Source organism: Adiantum capillus-veneris, chromosome 3, assembly GCF_014529385.1.
Source record: "Adiantum capillus-veneris isolate H3 chromosome 3, ASM1452938v2, whole genome shotgun sequence".
Classification (NCBI taxonomy): Eukaryota; Viridiplantae; Streptophyta; class Polypodiopsida; order Polypodiales; family Pteridaceae; genus Adiantum; species Adiantum capillus-veneris.
In genome coordinates, this window is record NC_140933.1 from 21,656,457 (window position 1) to 21,672,577 (window position 16,121).

Genomic DNA, 16,121 nt, shown 5'->3' on the forward strand with positions numbered 1-16,121 from the left:
TTAGCAACTAATCAAGCCTTATACTTAGTAGGATGTGGATCAGCAGATGTAAACTTTTTCTTGTAAACCCATTTGCAAGGTAAGGCCAGCTTGCCTTCTGGAAATTCAACCAAGTCCCATGTCTCATTACTGGCAACAAATCGAGTTGTACTCAGGCTGCCCGCTTGACCTTGTCATCCATTTGCATGGCTTCTTTGTAACAAGATGGCCCACCGCAATTAGTCAGCATGATGTATTCCAACCCTTGTGAAACCACTCAAGTGGATGTGAGGATCTACTAGATTACTTGAAAGCCTGATTACTGCTCTCTGCCCTGTCGATTGGAGTGCTGCTAGTGGAAGGTACATCACTAGGCTTCTGAGTTTTCACAAATCCTGAGGGAATGTCCTCGAATGTGAATTTTCTATACTCAACTTATTTGATAGTGTGCATCTTTGACTTGTTGAAGATATCATGTGAGTTGCGAATTATTTTACAAGATTTTGGGTGCCAGAGATGATATCCCATCGCTCCATCTGCACCATAACCAAGGAAAATGCACTTGTGTGACTTTAGTTCTAGATTTTGTTGAAGCTCCTTGGGCATATGCCTCACATCCAAAGACATGAAAATGATCATAATGTGGTTTCTTTCCACACCATTGTTCCTCTAGAATCTAGTAATACAATGGCATACTAGCTGATCAATTGACGATATGTACTGTTGTCAATACTACCTCTACCCAAAATCCTTGAGTCAGATTTTCCATAGAAACCATGTCTGTGACACACTCCCGAATTGTATGATTCATCCTTTCTACAATTCCATTCTGATTAGGTGTGTACGACGTAGTAAGTTGCCTCTTAACACGTATCTTGCTACAAAAAAAATTGAACTCCTTGGAGATGTATTCTCCATCGTCATGAGTAAGTTCTCAAGATTTTGATCTTTTTGCGGGACTGATTGTCTACCAATGGTACAAAATTTTGGAAAATAAAGAATACCTGATTCTTATGTTGTAAAGGATAAACCCACACCTTCCTAGTGGAATCTTCCACAAAGTAGCCAGCTTCCCCTAGAGAGTTGGTCGCCATAGGACAGATCTAGTGGCTGCAAATACTTTCTACTCAATGGCGATGAGGTGGCTGTAGTTTGTTTACCAATGCTAAGAATTTTTGGAAAGTAAAGAAGACCTGATTCTTATGTCGTAAAGGATAAACCCACACCTTTCTAGTGGAATCGTCTATGAAAGTCACAAAGTAGCTAGCTTCCCCTAGAGACTTGGTCGGCTAGGACTGCTCTAGTGGATGCAAATGCTTCTTATTCAATGGCGATTGGAAACTACCACATCGCAAGCCAAGTTGCCCTCAGGCACAGAGTTGCTAATTTTCATGCAAAATATATCCCATGAAGAGGGTAGAGAGCATAGCAAGAATACATACCTCACTTCATCGTCACATTCCAATGCGTGTGATGTCAATTGACTGAAAAGTAAATAGAATGCATTCAAGTGCTTGGAAACTATTTCACCTTCTTTCAAGCGAACCTCAAAAATATTTTTCATCAAGTACACTTTATTACTTGCACTTTTGCTCTCATATGTGTTGCACAGGTTATCCCACAAGGATTTAGAAAAACTCGGCTAAGTGTAAGCGAATAGTGGACCTTGCTTTTGTATCTAGCATTTTCCACTACACTTTTGTATATCCGTCTCCCTCTGCATGCTCAAAGATCGGCTCTAATTGACCTTTTTGGGTGAGCACATCTTGAATTTGTTGTTTGCATATAGAGAAATTCAAGCCGTCAGAATTTTTGATATTGTAAATGTCTTTCTCAGTAAAAGATGCCATGTTTGCAAGACTTGAGCACTATGGAAATAAGGCCAAAAGTTATGGTGACAAAACCTGGCAAGCATCTGACAGAACCTCCTTTGTAACGAGGGCAAAATCTCAATCCAAAGCAGTGCTCAAAGGCTCATAAAATGCATAAAAGACTTGCAAAAAAAAAAACAACGGCAAAATTTCCTTTGTCTAGGGAGTGAAAACTTAACCCAAGTGACGCATAAAACGCATAAAACCAACTAAAGAGAGTAAATTGAGCATAAATTATCCATTATCACTTATAAAAGACTGCCATACATGGCATCAAGCAAAATAACTGATTATATATATAACCGATGGCGGGGGTACCGTAATAGAAAACTCCATCAACCTGTATCACTGAAGGTATCTCAACATTTAATAATACTTCAAATCAATAAAACCTCACACAGGACTCTCCAAAAGGTTAAGAAGACACAAAGACTAGCCACATTCTTAGAAAGGGCTCTTTCAGTCTAAGTTTTAGAAACGGTCGGGAAACTGCAAAAAAGCAACACAAGACGACTCCACATGCTGTACAATGGGCAATATCCGCAACTCAACGTACATGAGTAACTACGCACAAAAAAGCACCAAAATTTGCTACATGCAATAAAAAAAATCCCTACGGGAATATCTGCTCTCAAAACAACTCAATAGCATTGTGTGTGCTCAAGAAAATATGTATATATCAACGCATAACCATCCGTGAAGAAAATTGATGCTTGTGAAGGCATTGTACCTGTGTGTGTCTAAAAACTTGGAGATATATGTGTATGCAGGCTTAAAAGACCCCTATAAACCTGCTATAGAAAACCTGTGTGTCGGTTTAGCAATGTGTGCATACACACTCTTACACAACTTTATGAAAAATAATTTGACTAGCCATGTGCACGTTGCAAGTCAGGGCACTACGGCTACTAGCTAGTTTGGTTCATGCTGTAGATTTCAACGCTATAGCCCACAATTCCCCCCAATTTACTCTTGCTGCCTCCTCTACTTGATTCTGTCTTGTTTGGTCAATCTCGCAGCCTGTGCAAGCTTCCCCAATTTTGCTCGAATCTGAGCTTGTAGCAGTTTGCAGGACCTTGACAGAGCTCTCGATTATGAGCTGGTTGACTTCCTTCAAAAGGTGCTCGATTTGATTGCTCCATATCGACCCTGCCATTTGCTCACTGGTTTCGAGGCCTACCCGATTCGTGCATTGTGTGTGTGTGTGTGTGTGTGTACACAACCACACATGTACACACAACCAAACCTCCACACTTAGCTCTACTTTGCATGCTTCATATGATTGCTCTTGCATGGCCTCATCTATATTCAGCTCCAAAACCCTCCGATCTCTTGCTTGGTCGACTCAATTCCCTTGCTTGCTCAACATTGCACTTGCTTTACGTACCAATTGTGAAATTTCCAAGTTGCCCGATTTTGTAGTGCTTGTTGATCTATGCCAGTTCACTCTACACACTATTTGTTACCTTGCTTGGCTCCAATTCCCTGCAGATCTCAAGATTCCCATTCTCTAAGGGGATTTGCACACGAGCGGGTGCAAGGAGGACCGATGTCGGGCTTAAATCTCTGATACCAGTTGTGGGGCGGATCGCCCGTGCATGTGAGTGCAGGAAGGGGGAAGGAGAAGAGGAGAGGAGACCAATTTGGGGGAAACACGCAACATAGAAGGAGCCTTGTGTATCTGTCCTTTATTTTTTTATCTATAAGAGAAGAATACACTGGTTAGTGAGTCTGTAAATGTAGGGAATGTCTGGGCAGCCAGCCACGAGGCCTTTACCCAACATGGATGACACAATGTAGACAAAACAAGAGACTCTAAACAAAGGTGACCCCCTTGTATTCTTTTATGTATAAGAGAAGAATACATTGGTTAGTGAGTCTGTAAATGTAGGGAATGTCTGAGGAGCTATCCACAAGGCCTTTACCCAACATGGATGACACAATGTAGACAAAACAAGAGACTCTAAACAAAGGTGACTTGTAAGTTCATACTTTGAATCATCAAACAAAGCACAATGGCAAAACTCCCTTATAAACAACAAGGGGTAGGACAAGCCAACATACATGGATAGCCATTCCATGAGATAGCATTACTCTTGCAACAATGTGGGCAAGGTTTCACTTGATTGCAATCATTAATTTCATGTTTTCTTTCCTCACATTGCATGCAATCCTCAGGACTAAGTAATACCGAGCATTTATTGAAAGGGAAGAGGGGGGGGATAAGGGGATCCACGGCTCAGAAGTCCACGCACAAAACCAGGGCAATTGCGTCACATTAAATCTAAGCACATACACAAATTGAACCCCAAAAGCTCAAGTAGCCCATGTTGGCTCACAATATAAGATCATAAAAACGGGGAAGGGTGCATGATGTGCGTGTGGGTGAGGGGGTTAGCCCATGCGACGCAAAACGTGGGGCATGAGGTTGTGGGTCAAATCCGGTTCGTGAAGGCTTGATGGAGTCTCTGTATAACCTTGATTTTTGCGCTACCAGGGTTTTGTTCGCCTCAAGATGTCGCACGTGAACATTGATCGTTGATCCCCTCACTACCCCTCATTAAATGCATGGTGTTACTTAGTGTTGAGGGCATGCAATCCCTTTTAGATTTAGACCTTGGTAAATGAAAAATGCTTAGAGAAGAGTCAAACAAGCACCACGATGGCTTTGCGCTATCACAAGCGAGCCTCTCCTCAGCAACTAAAACTCAACAGTTAATTGAACATGACACCCATGATCTTTGAGCTGCGAGATGGAGATCAAACTCGTATGAGCATCAAGCACATATTGAACATCATGGAGCACAAGCATACTCCCATTGGCAAAGTGCAAATGAATGTCACCCACACCATGAACACCATCCTACCTCAGAACAAAAAACGTGATAAACCACTCCCTACGAGGAGTAGCATGGCGTAAAGCACAGTTATCCAGCTGCCAATCGTGAGACAAAGTCCATGCATGTCTAGGTGAGCCTACGGAAGTAGGAGTGTCTACCACACACGTACTCTCACCAACAACCAATGGAAACCTCCACTGCCTCCAACACCTGGAACAACGTCTCCTCATGTGGCATGGTCTGCCACAATGCCAACAAACCATGTGCCTCTGAGATTTGCCTCATACACCAACCTCTTTATCCAATGACAAACTGCCACTGCAAGATGCCATAACTGAGCGCAAAATGAGTCTATAGATCAACCCACATAAAGTGTAAATGCATTGTCCACAACAACCACTCAACAAAAATGCAAAGAAAACTAGATGATCAAACACGTGCCACCAAAACTATGGCAAAAATCGCATAAAGCACATAACCCTAAGTCAAAACCAAGAACTAATCATGCATAATACATGACTATACTGAGTGAGAGCGCAAGCAAAGTGACCATCCGCATAGGCACAAGCCAAAACTTGGCTAAAACGGCTCTCTAGCACCTGTCACAAAACGCATTAACTTGGCGAAAAACCGGCAGAGTCTCCTCTGTAACTAGAGTAAAATCTCAACCATAAAACCGCATCCAAGATACCAAAGTGGGAGAAGCTCTCGACCACTACAAATTGACAAAAAATTGTCAAGCAAAAGTATGGCAAAGTGGGAGTAAACCTTGACCACAATAGTCTCTGAAAGAGGACTCTAAACTATAAACCATAATACTACTCAATGCCAATGAGTAGAAATGCCAAAATTTATTTTCTGGCAACTCCTTTATTTTATTATATTCATTTCCAAGATTCCTCCATATTGGCTTCTTTCCTCTAAGGGAATTTAACGAGTTCCTTACCCTTACAAAAAGGGGAAGCCAGCATTGAGTATTGAACCCACAACATTGCCAGGTCACCAAGTTGTGCACACCATGCCTAACCACTGCACCAATGACATTGGGCTGCTTCATATAGCAACACATGCTTTAAAAAAAAAGTCACAGGTCTACCTCTACGGGTCCAAGCAACCCTTTCACGCGCTTAGCCCCCTTTTTATCTTGTCGCCTCGTTTCACACCTGCTCACGCTACGACCGACACCTAGTCTACTTCTCACGTCGTCGCACACTGCTTCGTTGGTATCTCTCAAGATTCCCACTCTTTTTTCTTGTTCCCTCTTGAATAACAAGTCTTGAGTTCAACTCGAGTCCTCGTCGGATAGATCTTTAAGGTCTCTTGGGATGGTTTCCTACGACGTTAAGATTCTCTTCAGAACTTTATTATCAACTATGTGAAAATCAGAGCAATCTATTAAAAATAAATACAAAAGTATTATGGACAAAACGCAATATTTTGTGTCCTTGGCCTTATCTAGTGCTCGGAAGCTACTTGGTAGCTTTTCACGACACCATCGTTAAGGCAGTGTTGCCTTCAAGCTCCATTGATCCTTTGGAGAAGGGTCACCAGCTATGCCGCTTCCGTCCGCTCATTATACATGCTCCCGGCATACCGTCATCCCCGACCACACTCGTCATTCCATCAGGACACAAGCGTCGCAGCCTCTCCTCCCTTCATTATACTTGCTACAGCACTCGTCCATCGAGCTCGGCATTTTAGCCTCCAAATTCCCACCATTTCTTTCCTCCAAAGGTCACACTGCTGCTGCTTCTTCATACTTGAGCATTACTCAGGAAGGCTATGGCAGTTGGTCTGCCAGTGCTGTGACATCCGACCCTTCGTCAAAGCCTAAAACAGGGTTGTATGCTTCCACTTTCCAAGTCAAGGACGCCGTTTCTTCATCTGATGAAGAAGGTGAGACATTGGACCTTTTGCAGACACAGTACCTTCTTGGAAAAGTCAGGTCGTGATGACTAAAATTTCTTCAACCTGTTTCCCGCAGATAAAGAGTCGGCTGCATCTTCACAGAAGGATGTAAGAACAGATGCTTATCCTTCTGAAAGGAAAAAGGCCTTCAATGCTTCTATAGAAGAAGAGGTTTCCTTTGATAATGGGCTTTCCTCGCTTAATGACTTCAAGCGACTTCCCATTAACCTCGACCTTTCACTCTATCGTGCCAAATGCATGTTCCGTAACCGTGAATTCAATGAAGGAGAGAAAATTCTACGGCAGGTTCGGTCTTCCTTGACAAATTGGCCTTGCTTTGTCCTTGATTTAGTTGCTGCCTTTCATAGTGTCCGATATGATCTGTAAAAAATGCAGTCAATCTCTCTTTTTTAGATTGCAGGGACACCTGTTATTCAGTACATCGATATTAAAATTGCAAAAATAAATTTCACTGTTAGATCAGTAGGCTTTGGATCGTGTCTGTGACTTTTTAATTGCCTTTGTACTTTGATGTAAATTCTGTGCATTTGTTTTCATCGCCATATCCCTATTGGACAGGGCATTGGAACTTGCCTATCACTTAAGGATTTCAATACAAAGAGTAAATAAGCAATGGTTTCATAAGACATTACTAATGAACATTGAGTAATTATGTGTGATATGCTTTTTGGGACTTCAATTCAATGTTCAACTGAATGCTGGGTAGTCTTAGCGTTTGTAATTTGAGACAGTGAAGTTTGGAGTGCTTACCGTGACATCTTGCAGTTTATTTGGCAAGGGAAGGAAGCGCCTTAGGGCACAAGCTAGTCAACTTGTCCGAGTACGGTGTCCCAACCTATCCTCTCAAGGGCCCCCATGTTGGAGATATCATCATTAGCTGGCGGCATCCAGACCAATTCAATGGTTGCAAAGGCTAACTAGGGATGGTCCTAGCTTGGTGACCTTGGCTGCTACACTAAGAGAAAGTTGTGCACATGGTGCAATTCTTCGAATCCTCTTCTCGCTATTCCAATGTGGAAGTAACACATACCAAAGGTTTTTAGAGTAGTGCTGATCTGAAACTCATCAGGCATGCTCGCAAACGCACTTTAGTCCATTCTGGTCCATTTTTATTGCTATGGACCTTCAATCTATCAGTTGAACCTATGTTGGTCTAGTTGCCTCATTTTTTGTAAGGTGGTCTGTGGCTCAATTATTACTTCGTTAGTGGGGATGTCGTGGTATTTAGTCAATACTATGCATGATGGAGCTGATGATTATATTCTCTTGTGGGTGACTACCATGGGTCTATACCTTGCTCTTTCCTTTAAGGGTGACTCTGGGCTTATCCTGGATTCATCTAGGTATATTACTTCGTTAGCGAAGTGGTCATGCAAATTCTGGCTCCCTTAGTGCACCACTTGGCACTTTCCTATTGGTTGAGAAAGCACTTCAAGAGTCTATTTAGCTGGGTGCCCTCATTTTAGATCCAGATTTGGTACTAATTGGGGTGCCCCCCATTTTGGACCTCTCTAGGTCGCCTTCATCGATATAAGGGTCTTACCATTATAAAGGTGACCCTTCCCCTCTCATTTTCATTATCCAGTTGTATAAGCATTCCCTAGAGTTATTATGTTATTGCTCTTGGCTCTCTCTCTCTCTCTCTCTCTCTCTCTCTCTCTTTTTCAGTGTTGTCTCTTCTATCTTCTCCTTTGTGATATGAGAGCAAGAAGGTTGAGGATTGTAGTGAGACCCTACGACACGCTTAGGGAGGCTTCTATGAGAGATTTTATTGTGGTAACTTGTTTCAATTTGCTGCGATTTTACATCAGCCCTCTGTTTCAAGGGGATGTGTTGCGAAAAACCTTTTTACCTCTACTTGCAACTCTCTCCATCGAACTTGTGTTTTGAGGAGTTTTTTCATGGAACAACACGCCAAATCTAGGTTTTTTGTTTTGCACCCGTGAAATTCGGGCCAGATGTGGTACGCTTTGACGTAGTTTTGTATATTCCCTTTCATTTTCAGTTTGTAGTGGTCCCTACCTTGGACTAATTACTGTTGCCTTCAGTTGTAAGCCATATGCTGTGCTCCTATGTCCTCACCACTACTAGTCCTTTCACTTGGCAAGCTGAACATTAGAGGAGTCTCTTGGCCCTCGAGGAGGCAATAGACCTTATCGGATCTATTGTTGTAGCTTCCTCATTAAGTATACGTAGATTTTCAATCCTTACACACTTTGTGTTTTGGTGAGATTCTCTATTCAGTTGGTGTCTCACGTCTCTCTTCCATGTACAATTGTGCAGGGTGAGTGTTAGGGTGAAGGCACTTAGCCGCCTTCTACTTCGACATTAGTCGTCTTCTACTTTGACATGTATCGTTTCTCCCTTGTTTTGAGGCTCTCTTATTCGAGATAGAATCTTTGGTTCGCCAACATATATTCCTACCTTCATGAGCGGCGACTTCTTTACTACTTCGGATATTGTTTGGTACTTTTGATAATACTTAGTGTCAAAGTGGAAAGACGGTGAATTGGATGAGGGACTCGTCTGCAACCACGATCAAGAGACCTCTTTGTGACGGGCGGCCAATAGATCTCATATCTATCGCGATGGATCTCCTCGTTGTCAAGGCACAAGCATGTACTGCCCACCGAACGGGTACCGGATCTCACCGAGGGTGTAGCACTACCGCGAAGGTGTGTAGACCGCTTGGGAGAGGAAGCGCTAGAGGCTGGAAGGGAGATCGAAATGCAGAAACGCTAGGGTGCGGAGATCAATGTGCCTGCAAGAAAACGCTAGAGGGAGGATGAGCATGAACTGGAAACACTAGAGAGAAAATGCTAGGGAGACGGAGAATGCCCAAAACGTTGGTAATCAGCACTGAACAACATGCCATGAGTACAAAGGGAGGGGGGGGCTGCCTATATAGGACAAACCCAAGTTTTCCCTACTCAGCCAGAAGAATTCACGACCCCATAAATGGCTAGAATAGCTAATAAATATGTAAACTCACTAAAAGTGACCAGAGACACATATTTAGTAGCATGACTGCAGATGACTCGAGACACTGATCCCGGGAAACCCTAGAAACGGGGGTCTCGCCTCATGCTAGCCTACTAGGTGAGCAATACAGTGAAGTGCACCGCAGAGAACAAATACGTCTACCTCAAGTTTGGACTAACACAGCCACAAAACATCCCTCACTCCCTGATCTTCTCCAGGGAGATATCGGAGCTACCACCGGATAGGAAGATGAACTCTAAGTTCTAACACCCCTCTCAGCTCCCGGACGTGGAAGCAGTCCAAGGGAGTTGGCATGAGAGGATAATGTCGCCTGTGGAAGAGATGTCAGGAGGGTTATCCGAAGTCGGGATGTACTCTAGTCGGATAGAGCCATCCTTGGTCTTCTCACAAACAAAATGGTACCGAATCTCTATATGCTTGGTTCGGGCATGAAACACCGGGTTCCTTGCAATGGCAATACAACTCTGGTTGTCTGAGGACAGAATGGTCGTCTGCTGTGGAAAGCCCATCTCCCAAAGTAGCCTCCGTATCCACCGGGTTCCTCGCAATGGCAATACAACTCTGGTTGTCCGAGTACATAATGGTCGTCTGGTGCGGAAAGCCCATCTCCAATAGTAGCCTCCATATCCACACTGACTCACATGTAGCACTACAAACAACACGGTACTCTGCCTCTGTGGAAGACAAGGCAAGTGTTGGGCGTTTCTTGTTGCTCCATGAAACCGCTCTTGAGCCAAAAGAAAAGGTAAAACCCGTGGTCGACTGTCACCCATCTGAATAACCCCCCAATCTGAATCACTCCATCCTCGTAGAATGACTTGGGAATCCGTACCTCCAGCCGCATACCGAATGTCTTATGACTTGGTCGCCTACAAATAGCGTAGGATCCTAAGGGCCTGCTGCAAGTGTAACTTGGCGGGTTTCTACACAAAGGATCTGAGAAGACTCAATGGACTGGGAAACTGATATCAAATTGGGTGTTGAAAACATTATCCTCTACGTCGACGATCTTGTGATTACAGGTAGCCATGTTGAGCACATCCGCAGTATAATGGCAACCTTGGCAGAGGAGTTTGAGATGACAGATCTTTGCTTGCTTCATCATTTTCTTGGATTAGAGGTTTGGTAGACAGAAGGGTGCATCTTCCTCTCTCACGAGCGGTACATCTAGGAATTATTGGAAGCATTTGGTATGACAGAGTGCAACTATATCTCTACTCCCATGGATCCCAATCAGAAGTTGTTAAGAGTTCGATTTTCCTCTTTTAGCAGATGCTTCAGAATATCGGAAACTGGTTGGTTCTCTCATTTGGCGTTGTTTCACATAAACCTCCTCCTCCAAATCACCATTGAGGAATGTCGAAACCACATCCACGTGAAAAACCGGTCACCAGAAAAATGCAGCAAGGGCAAAAACAATCCGTATGGTCGCCATCCATGCGGTGGGTGCAAAGGTCTCCTTGTAGTCTACACCGGGTTTCCGGGAAAAGCCTTCGGCAACAAGCCTTGCCTTGTGGTTATCCAAAGAACCATCAGCTTTGTACTTGGTCTTGTAGACCCACTTGACCTTGATCACTTTCCGCTTGGCGGGCCGCGGAACCAACACCCATGTGTTGTTCTTCTTGATGGAATCAAGCTCTTTCTGCATGGCCAACTTCCACGTTGGTTGTGAAAGTGCCCTCAAATGTAAGAGGACATCACTGTAGACATCAATGCATAGTTCACTTGTAGTGAAGGTTCATCCACCTCAGTAAGTCGAAGTCGCTAAGAGCGTCGTGTGGTACCGACTTCTCGCCAATTGGGTGGAAAACCTGAGGTTGGTGAATCTCGCAAAGTCTCCAATAGCCACTTTGGCAACTTGTCGGGCTTGCTCCTCGTGGGAGGAGCTACTGGCATATCTGTCTCTATCTCGGCTCTGTGATGCGATGTAAGGTGCAGCGGAATGAATGTTTGAACTTTGCTCAAGATGAGTGCTCCGAACTGTGCTCAAGGTTCCTTTTGTTCTTATGGAAGGGAGAGCCTTCCGTTCCTTTAGTGAGAGAGTGCAATGGACACAAACAAAGTGAATGGACACTGTGCGAGAAAGTGTATGAGACTGAGAGATAGAGAAGAGAAGACGACACCAGAGACTTTGTAAAACCCTCCTCCGAAGGCCCCACTCTCTATGGCGAGAGCGGTCTACTTATGATTGCACAAATCTCTACAATGCTTGGGCTTGCCGACGATGTCGACGACGACGAGACGGGCTGAAATCTGGAAACTCTAAGGGCTGAAATCCTGCAAATCTTGTATCTGCTGAATTCTGACTCTATGTCAGTGACGATGTCGATGACGACGACGCGCTGAAAACACAGATGCTGAAATCTGCGTTTTCCGGGCTGAAACTATAAACCTTGCAGAAACTGACTGTGCAGCAAGGAACTGCTGCGGGAAGGTGAGATCTGCGAGGTTCGGGGGTTCTTCTGCGATGTCCAAAGGCTGAAAACTGAAAACGCTGGTGTTGCTTGAGGTTCCGTCGCGGTAATCTGCAAAAACGCTGAGGAGTTAGGCTGATGCAAAAACGCTATGGCTGATTTTTGTCCTGCTGTCGCCGGTGGTTCTGCAAATACAAAACGCTAGGTTGATCTGCTGTGTTGTGTTGACGCCGGGGCTGATCTGCTGTGCACAAATCGCCAAGGCTGATCTGATGCAAAAACGCTAGGTCTTCTGTGGAGAAAACGCCAGAGTTGCTGCCTCTTCTGCCAAAAAGTGCTAGCCTAGGTTTGCTTATATACAAACTTACTCAATTTGTCCTACCTACTTTCCAACAAAAGTCACTTAAAAATAATAAGTGAAAAATGTCAAAATAGGTAAAATAGGCTAAATGCAGTGGAAAATTCCCTTGAAGGATTCTGATGTTGATGGGAATGCTTATGATCATGCTATGTGCAACCAGAGGATATGCATCTACACTAAGTGACTGGGCATGCACGGTCTACGAATAGACTCACAAAAGTGTCAGATCACTTCTAATCTAGACTGACTGGACTGATGGAACCCTTGTCGTGCTGTAGCTTGTCCACGGACACATAGGGTTGGATGTGTCACGTGACACCCCCTCCTTTTCAAAGTGAGGTACTGGTACCAAATTGTATGGTGTCGAGGGAGATCGCTAATAGCATCCGGAATCCTGGAAGGGACTCTTCACCGGCCCACTCTGATGTGTGGGTCGTGCGGTACTTGAACTTCATAAAGGTTTGCAACGCTTGCTTCTTTGGGCCGCGTCGAAAGCGACAAAGTCTTCTGTGGCTCCTTAAATGCTTCAACTTCGTCAAGAGTCATGCTTCTTTCTTCTTCAAGAGGCTGAACATTCCTGAAACCGCTTCCAACACAAAAACATGAACATACCCATTCCATGTAAAGTGACTGGAAAAAATCTTGTCGTCTTAATAGATTCTGCATGCAATGTAGATGAACAAATAGACGGAGTGCTAAACCGTTCACCACATACACGCAAACAATGAGATCGAATCGTTCTCTTTTGATCTAAAGCAATCAATTGTGGCAATTCCCAATGGAAATACCCATGCTTGGTGCTTATACTTTCATGTGCTCTTGCTACAACTGTGTCGTGCCAAGGGAGAGACATGGAATGTGACTTCCTTGCATGCATACTTTACAGCTTTTCATGAACAATCCGCATACATTGGTTCTCATTCATGAGTGAAACGTGCTCAACGTACAATGTCATGCCTAGGAAAAGGAATCACATAAGGACGTTGACTAAAATACAAGAAACGATCACGAATGAAACACTCGTACAATGCGTGTTGACGAATGATTTGAACACATAGTACTTCTTGTAAGGGTCCTTTGGACCTAGGCTCGAGAGCCAAGATCGGTTCGTCGTGTTTGATCAAATCTACCTGTGGGGGTTCTGTGGACCTTGACTCGAGAGTCAAGATCGGTTCTTGGTGATTGATCGAATCTGCAATGAGGTTAGCTTCACCAGAGAAAGTATCAACTAACACATCATCCTTGTGAGCAATCACATTATCTTCATGCAACTCATCATGCTTGTGAAAAATCACATCTTAATCATGCAATTCATCATGCTTGTCATTGTCAACCAAATCATCATGCAAATCATTGGCATTCAAATCATCATGCTCATCAATATCATTCAATTCATCATGCTTCTCATAATCATGCAAATCCTGTGTGTCATGCTGGGGAGAAGAAGAAGAAGGGAGTGAGAGAGTCTCCTTTTCCCGAATCTCTTGCATTTGTGCCTGCACTTGAGAAAAGAGTCGCAAGAACTCTTTCATGTGTTGGCCGCTCTTGTCTTTGACGGCGACTGCCATTCTTTTTCGGTGTTTGCGCTCCATTTCTGCTTTTCTTTCTGCGTGTCTGCGTTCTATTTCTGCCATTCTTTCTGCATTTCTTGCTTCGCGTTCTGACTTCCTTTTCATAAACATCTGGTCCAAGGTCTCCATAGGAGTTAGTTCAATCCTTGACGTAGATGGGGAAGGGGGAGGGTCTGAACAACCTCCTGGTGGGGAAAATTCTTCTTCGTCTCTCTCATGCTCACCACCTCCAAGCGAAGTATCCATTCCGCTTCGAGTGATGACCATCCACTGAAGTCTTGGGTTCTGTGGGTTCTTGTGGTCTTGGGTTCTGAAGTTCACGAGGAACTTGGGTTCTTGGGGGTCTTGGTTCTTGGGGTTCTTGAGTTTCTTGAGTGTCTTGAGGGTCTTGCGGTTCTTCTTTCGCTTGCAATCTGTGTTAGAGAAGGATGTTCTCTTCACCTGAGTTCTGCTCTTTTCTGCGGGCGCACCCCTTGGCGGCCTTGCGCTCACACCAAGGTTGCTTTTTCCCACCTCACGTCGATTGGCCGGCCGTTAAGTACACGGTCCGCTCTCAATGAGTGAAAAGAGGCACAAGGGGAGGTTGGACAAGCCCTTCTTTCCTGGGATTCCTGTCACTCTTCAAAAAACACGATTAGGAATCGACACGCCCAAGCGAACTTGGGTTTGTGTGACCTCAACAAGCAAAAAAAAATTCTTGTGATTCTTGTGGTTCTTTCCTTGAGTGATACAGAACACTACCAAAGCTCTGATACCAATGTAATGTGCAACGGAATGAATGTTTGAACTTTGCTCAAGATGAGTGCTCCGAACTGTGCTCAAGGTTCCTTTTTTTCTTATGGAAGGGAGAGCCTTCCGTTCCTTTAGTGAGAGAGTGCAATGGACACAAACAAAGTGAATGGACATTGTGCGAGAAAGTGTATGAGACTGAGAGATAGAGAAGAGAATACGACACCAGAGACGTTGACCCTCCTCCGAAGGCCCCACTCTCTATGGCGAGAGCGGTCTACTTGTGATTGCACAAATCTCTACAATGCTTGGACTTGCCGACGATGTCGACGACGATGAGGACGATGACGAGACGGGCTGAAATCTGGAAACTCTAAGGGCTGAAATCCTGCAAATCTTGTATCTGCTGAATTCTGACTCTATGTCAATGACGATGTCGATGACGACGATGCGACGACGACGCGCTGAAAACACAGATGCTGAAATCTGCGTTTTCTGGGCTGAAACTGTAAACCTTGCGGAAACTGACCGTGCGGCGAGGAACTATCTGCTAGGTTCGGGGGTTCTTTTGCGATGTCCAAAGGCTGAAAACTGAAAACGCTGATATTGCTTGAGGTTCCGTCGCGGTAATCTGCGAAAACGTTGAGGAGTCAGGCTGATGCAAAAACGCTAGGGCTGATTTTTGTCCTGTTGTCGCCGGTGGTTCTGCAAATGCAAAACGCTAGGCTGATCTGCTGTCTCGTGTTAACGCCGGGCCTGATCTGCTGTGCACAAATCGCCAAGGCTGATCTGATGCAAAAACGCTAGGTCTTCTGTGGAGAAAACGCCAGAGTAGTCGCGGGGGTTGGTCTTGCTGAGAAGTTGCCTGTTGAGCAAGGTGCTCCTACTGCCTCTTCTACTAGAAAGTGCTAGCCTAGGTTTGCTTATATACAAACTTACTCAATTTGCCCTACCTATTTCCAACAAACGTCACTTAAAAATAATAAGTGAAAAATGTCAAAAATAGGTAAGATAGGCTAAATGCATTGGAAAATTCCCCTGAAGGATTCTGATGGGAATGCTTATGATCATGCTGTGTGCAACCAGAGAATATGCATCTACGCTAAGTGACTGGGCATGCACGGTCTACGAATAGACTCACAAAAGTGCCAGATCATGTCTAATCTAGGCTGACTGGACTGATGGAACCCTTGTCGTGCTATAGCTTTTCCACGGACACATAAGGTTTGCTGTGTCACGTGACATGAGAACCACTGTCAACGGCATCACCGGGAATGGGTGCATGCTCCTCTGTAGCCCGAGGGATAGGGGTAGGAGAAGAGGGCTCATCATAGGGCAAATCAAAATCCAGGTCTCCAAGAATTGGCAAATCGGGAGTTGTCGTGGAAGGCTTGGGAGCGGAATCCCCCTCTGAAGGTAAGGTC

General features: G+C 44.4%; 1 protein-coding gene across 3 annotated transcripts in view; it reads left to right on the forward strand.

Moving 5' to 3' along the window:
- The first annotated feature begins 6,154 nt into the window (after nucleotides 1–6,154).
- The window catches only part of LOC147460589 (uncharacterized), a 92,690-nt gene continuing 82,723 nt past the window's right edge, over nucleotides 6,155–16,121 (forward strand). For 2 of the 3 annotated variants that reach the window (XM_086508048.1, XM_086508052.1), the window contains exons 1-2: nucleotides 6,156–6,586; nucleotides 6,675–6,904. In XM_086508048.1, the coding sequence (XP_086364174.1) occupies nucleotides 6,244–6,586; nucleotides 6,675–6,904 (573 nt within the window). In that variant the 5' untranslated portion in view covers nucleotides 6,156–6,243. Of the gene's footprint in view, nucleotides 6,587–6,674; nucleotides 6,905–16,121 lie in introns of all 3 variants that reach the window. The other variant, XM_086508045.1, reaches the window with a different exon arrangement.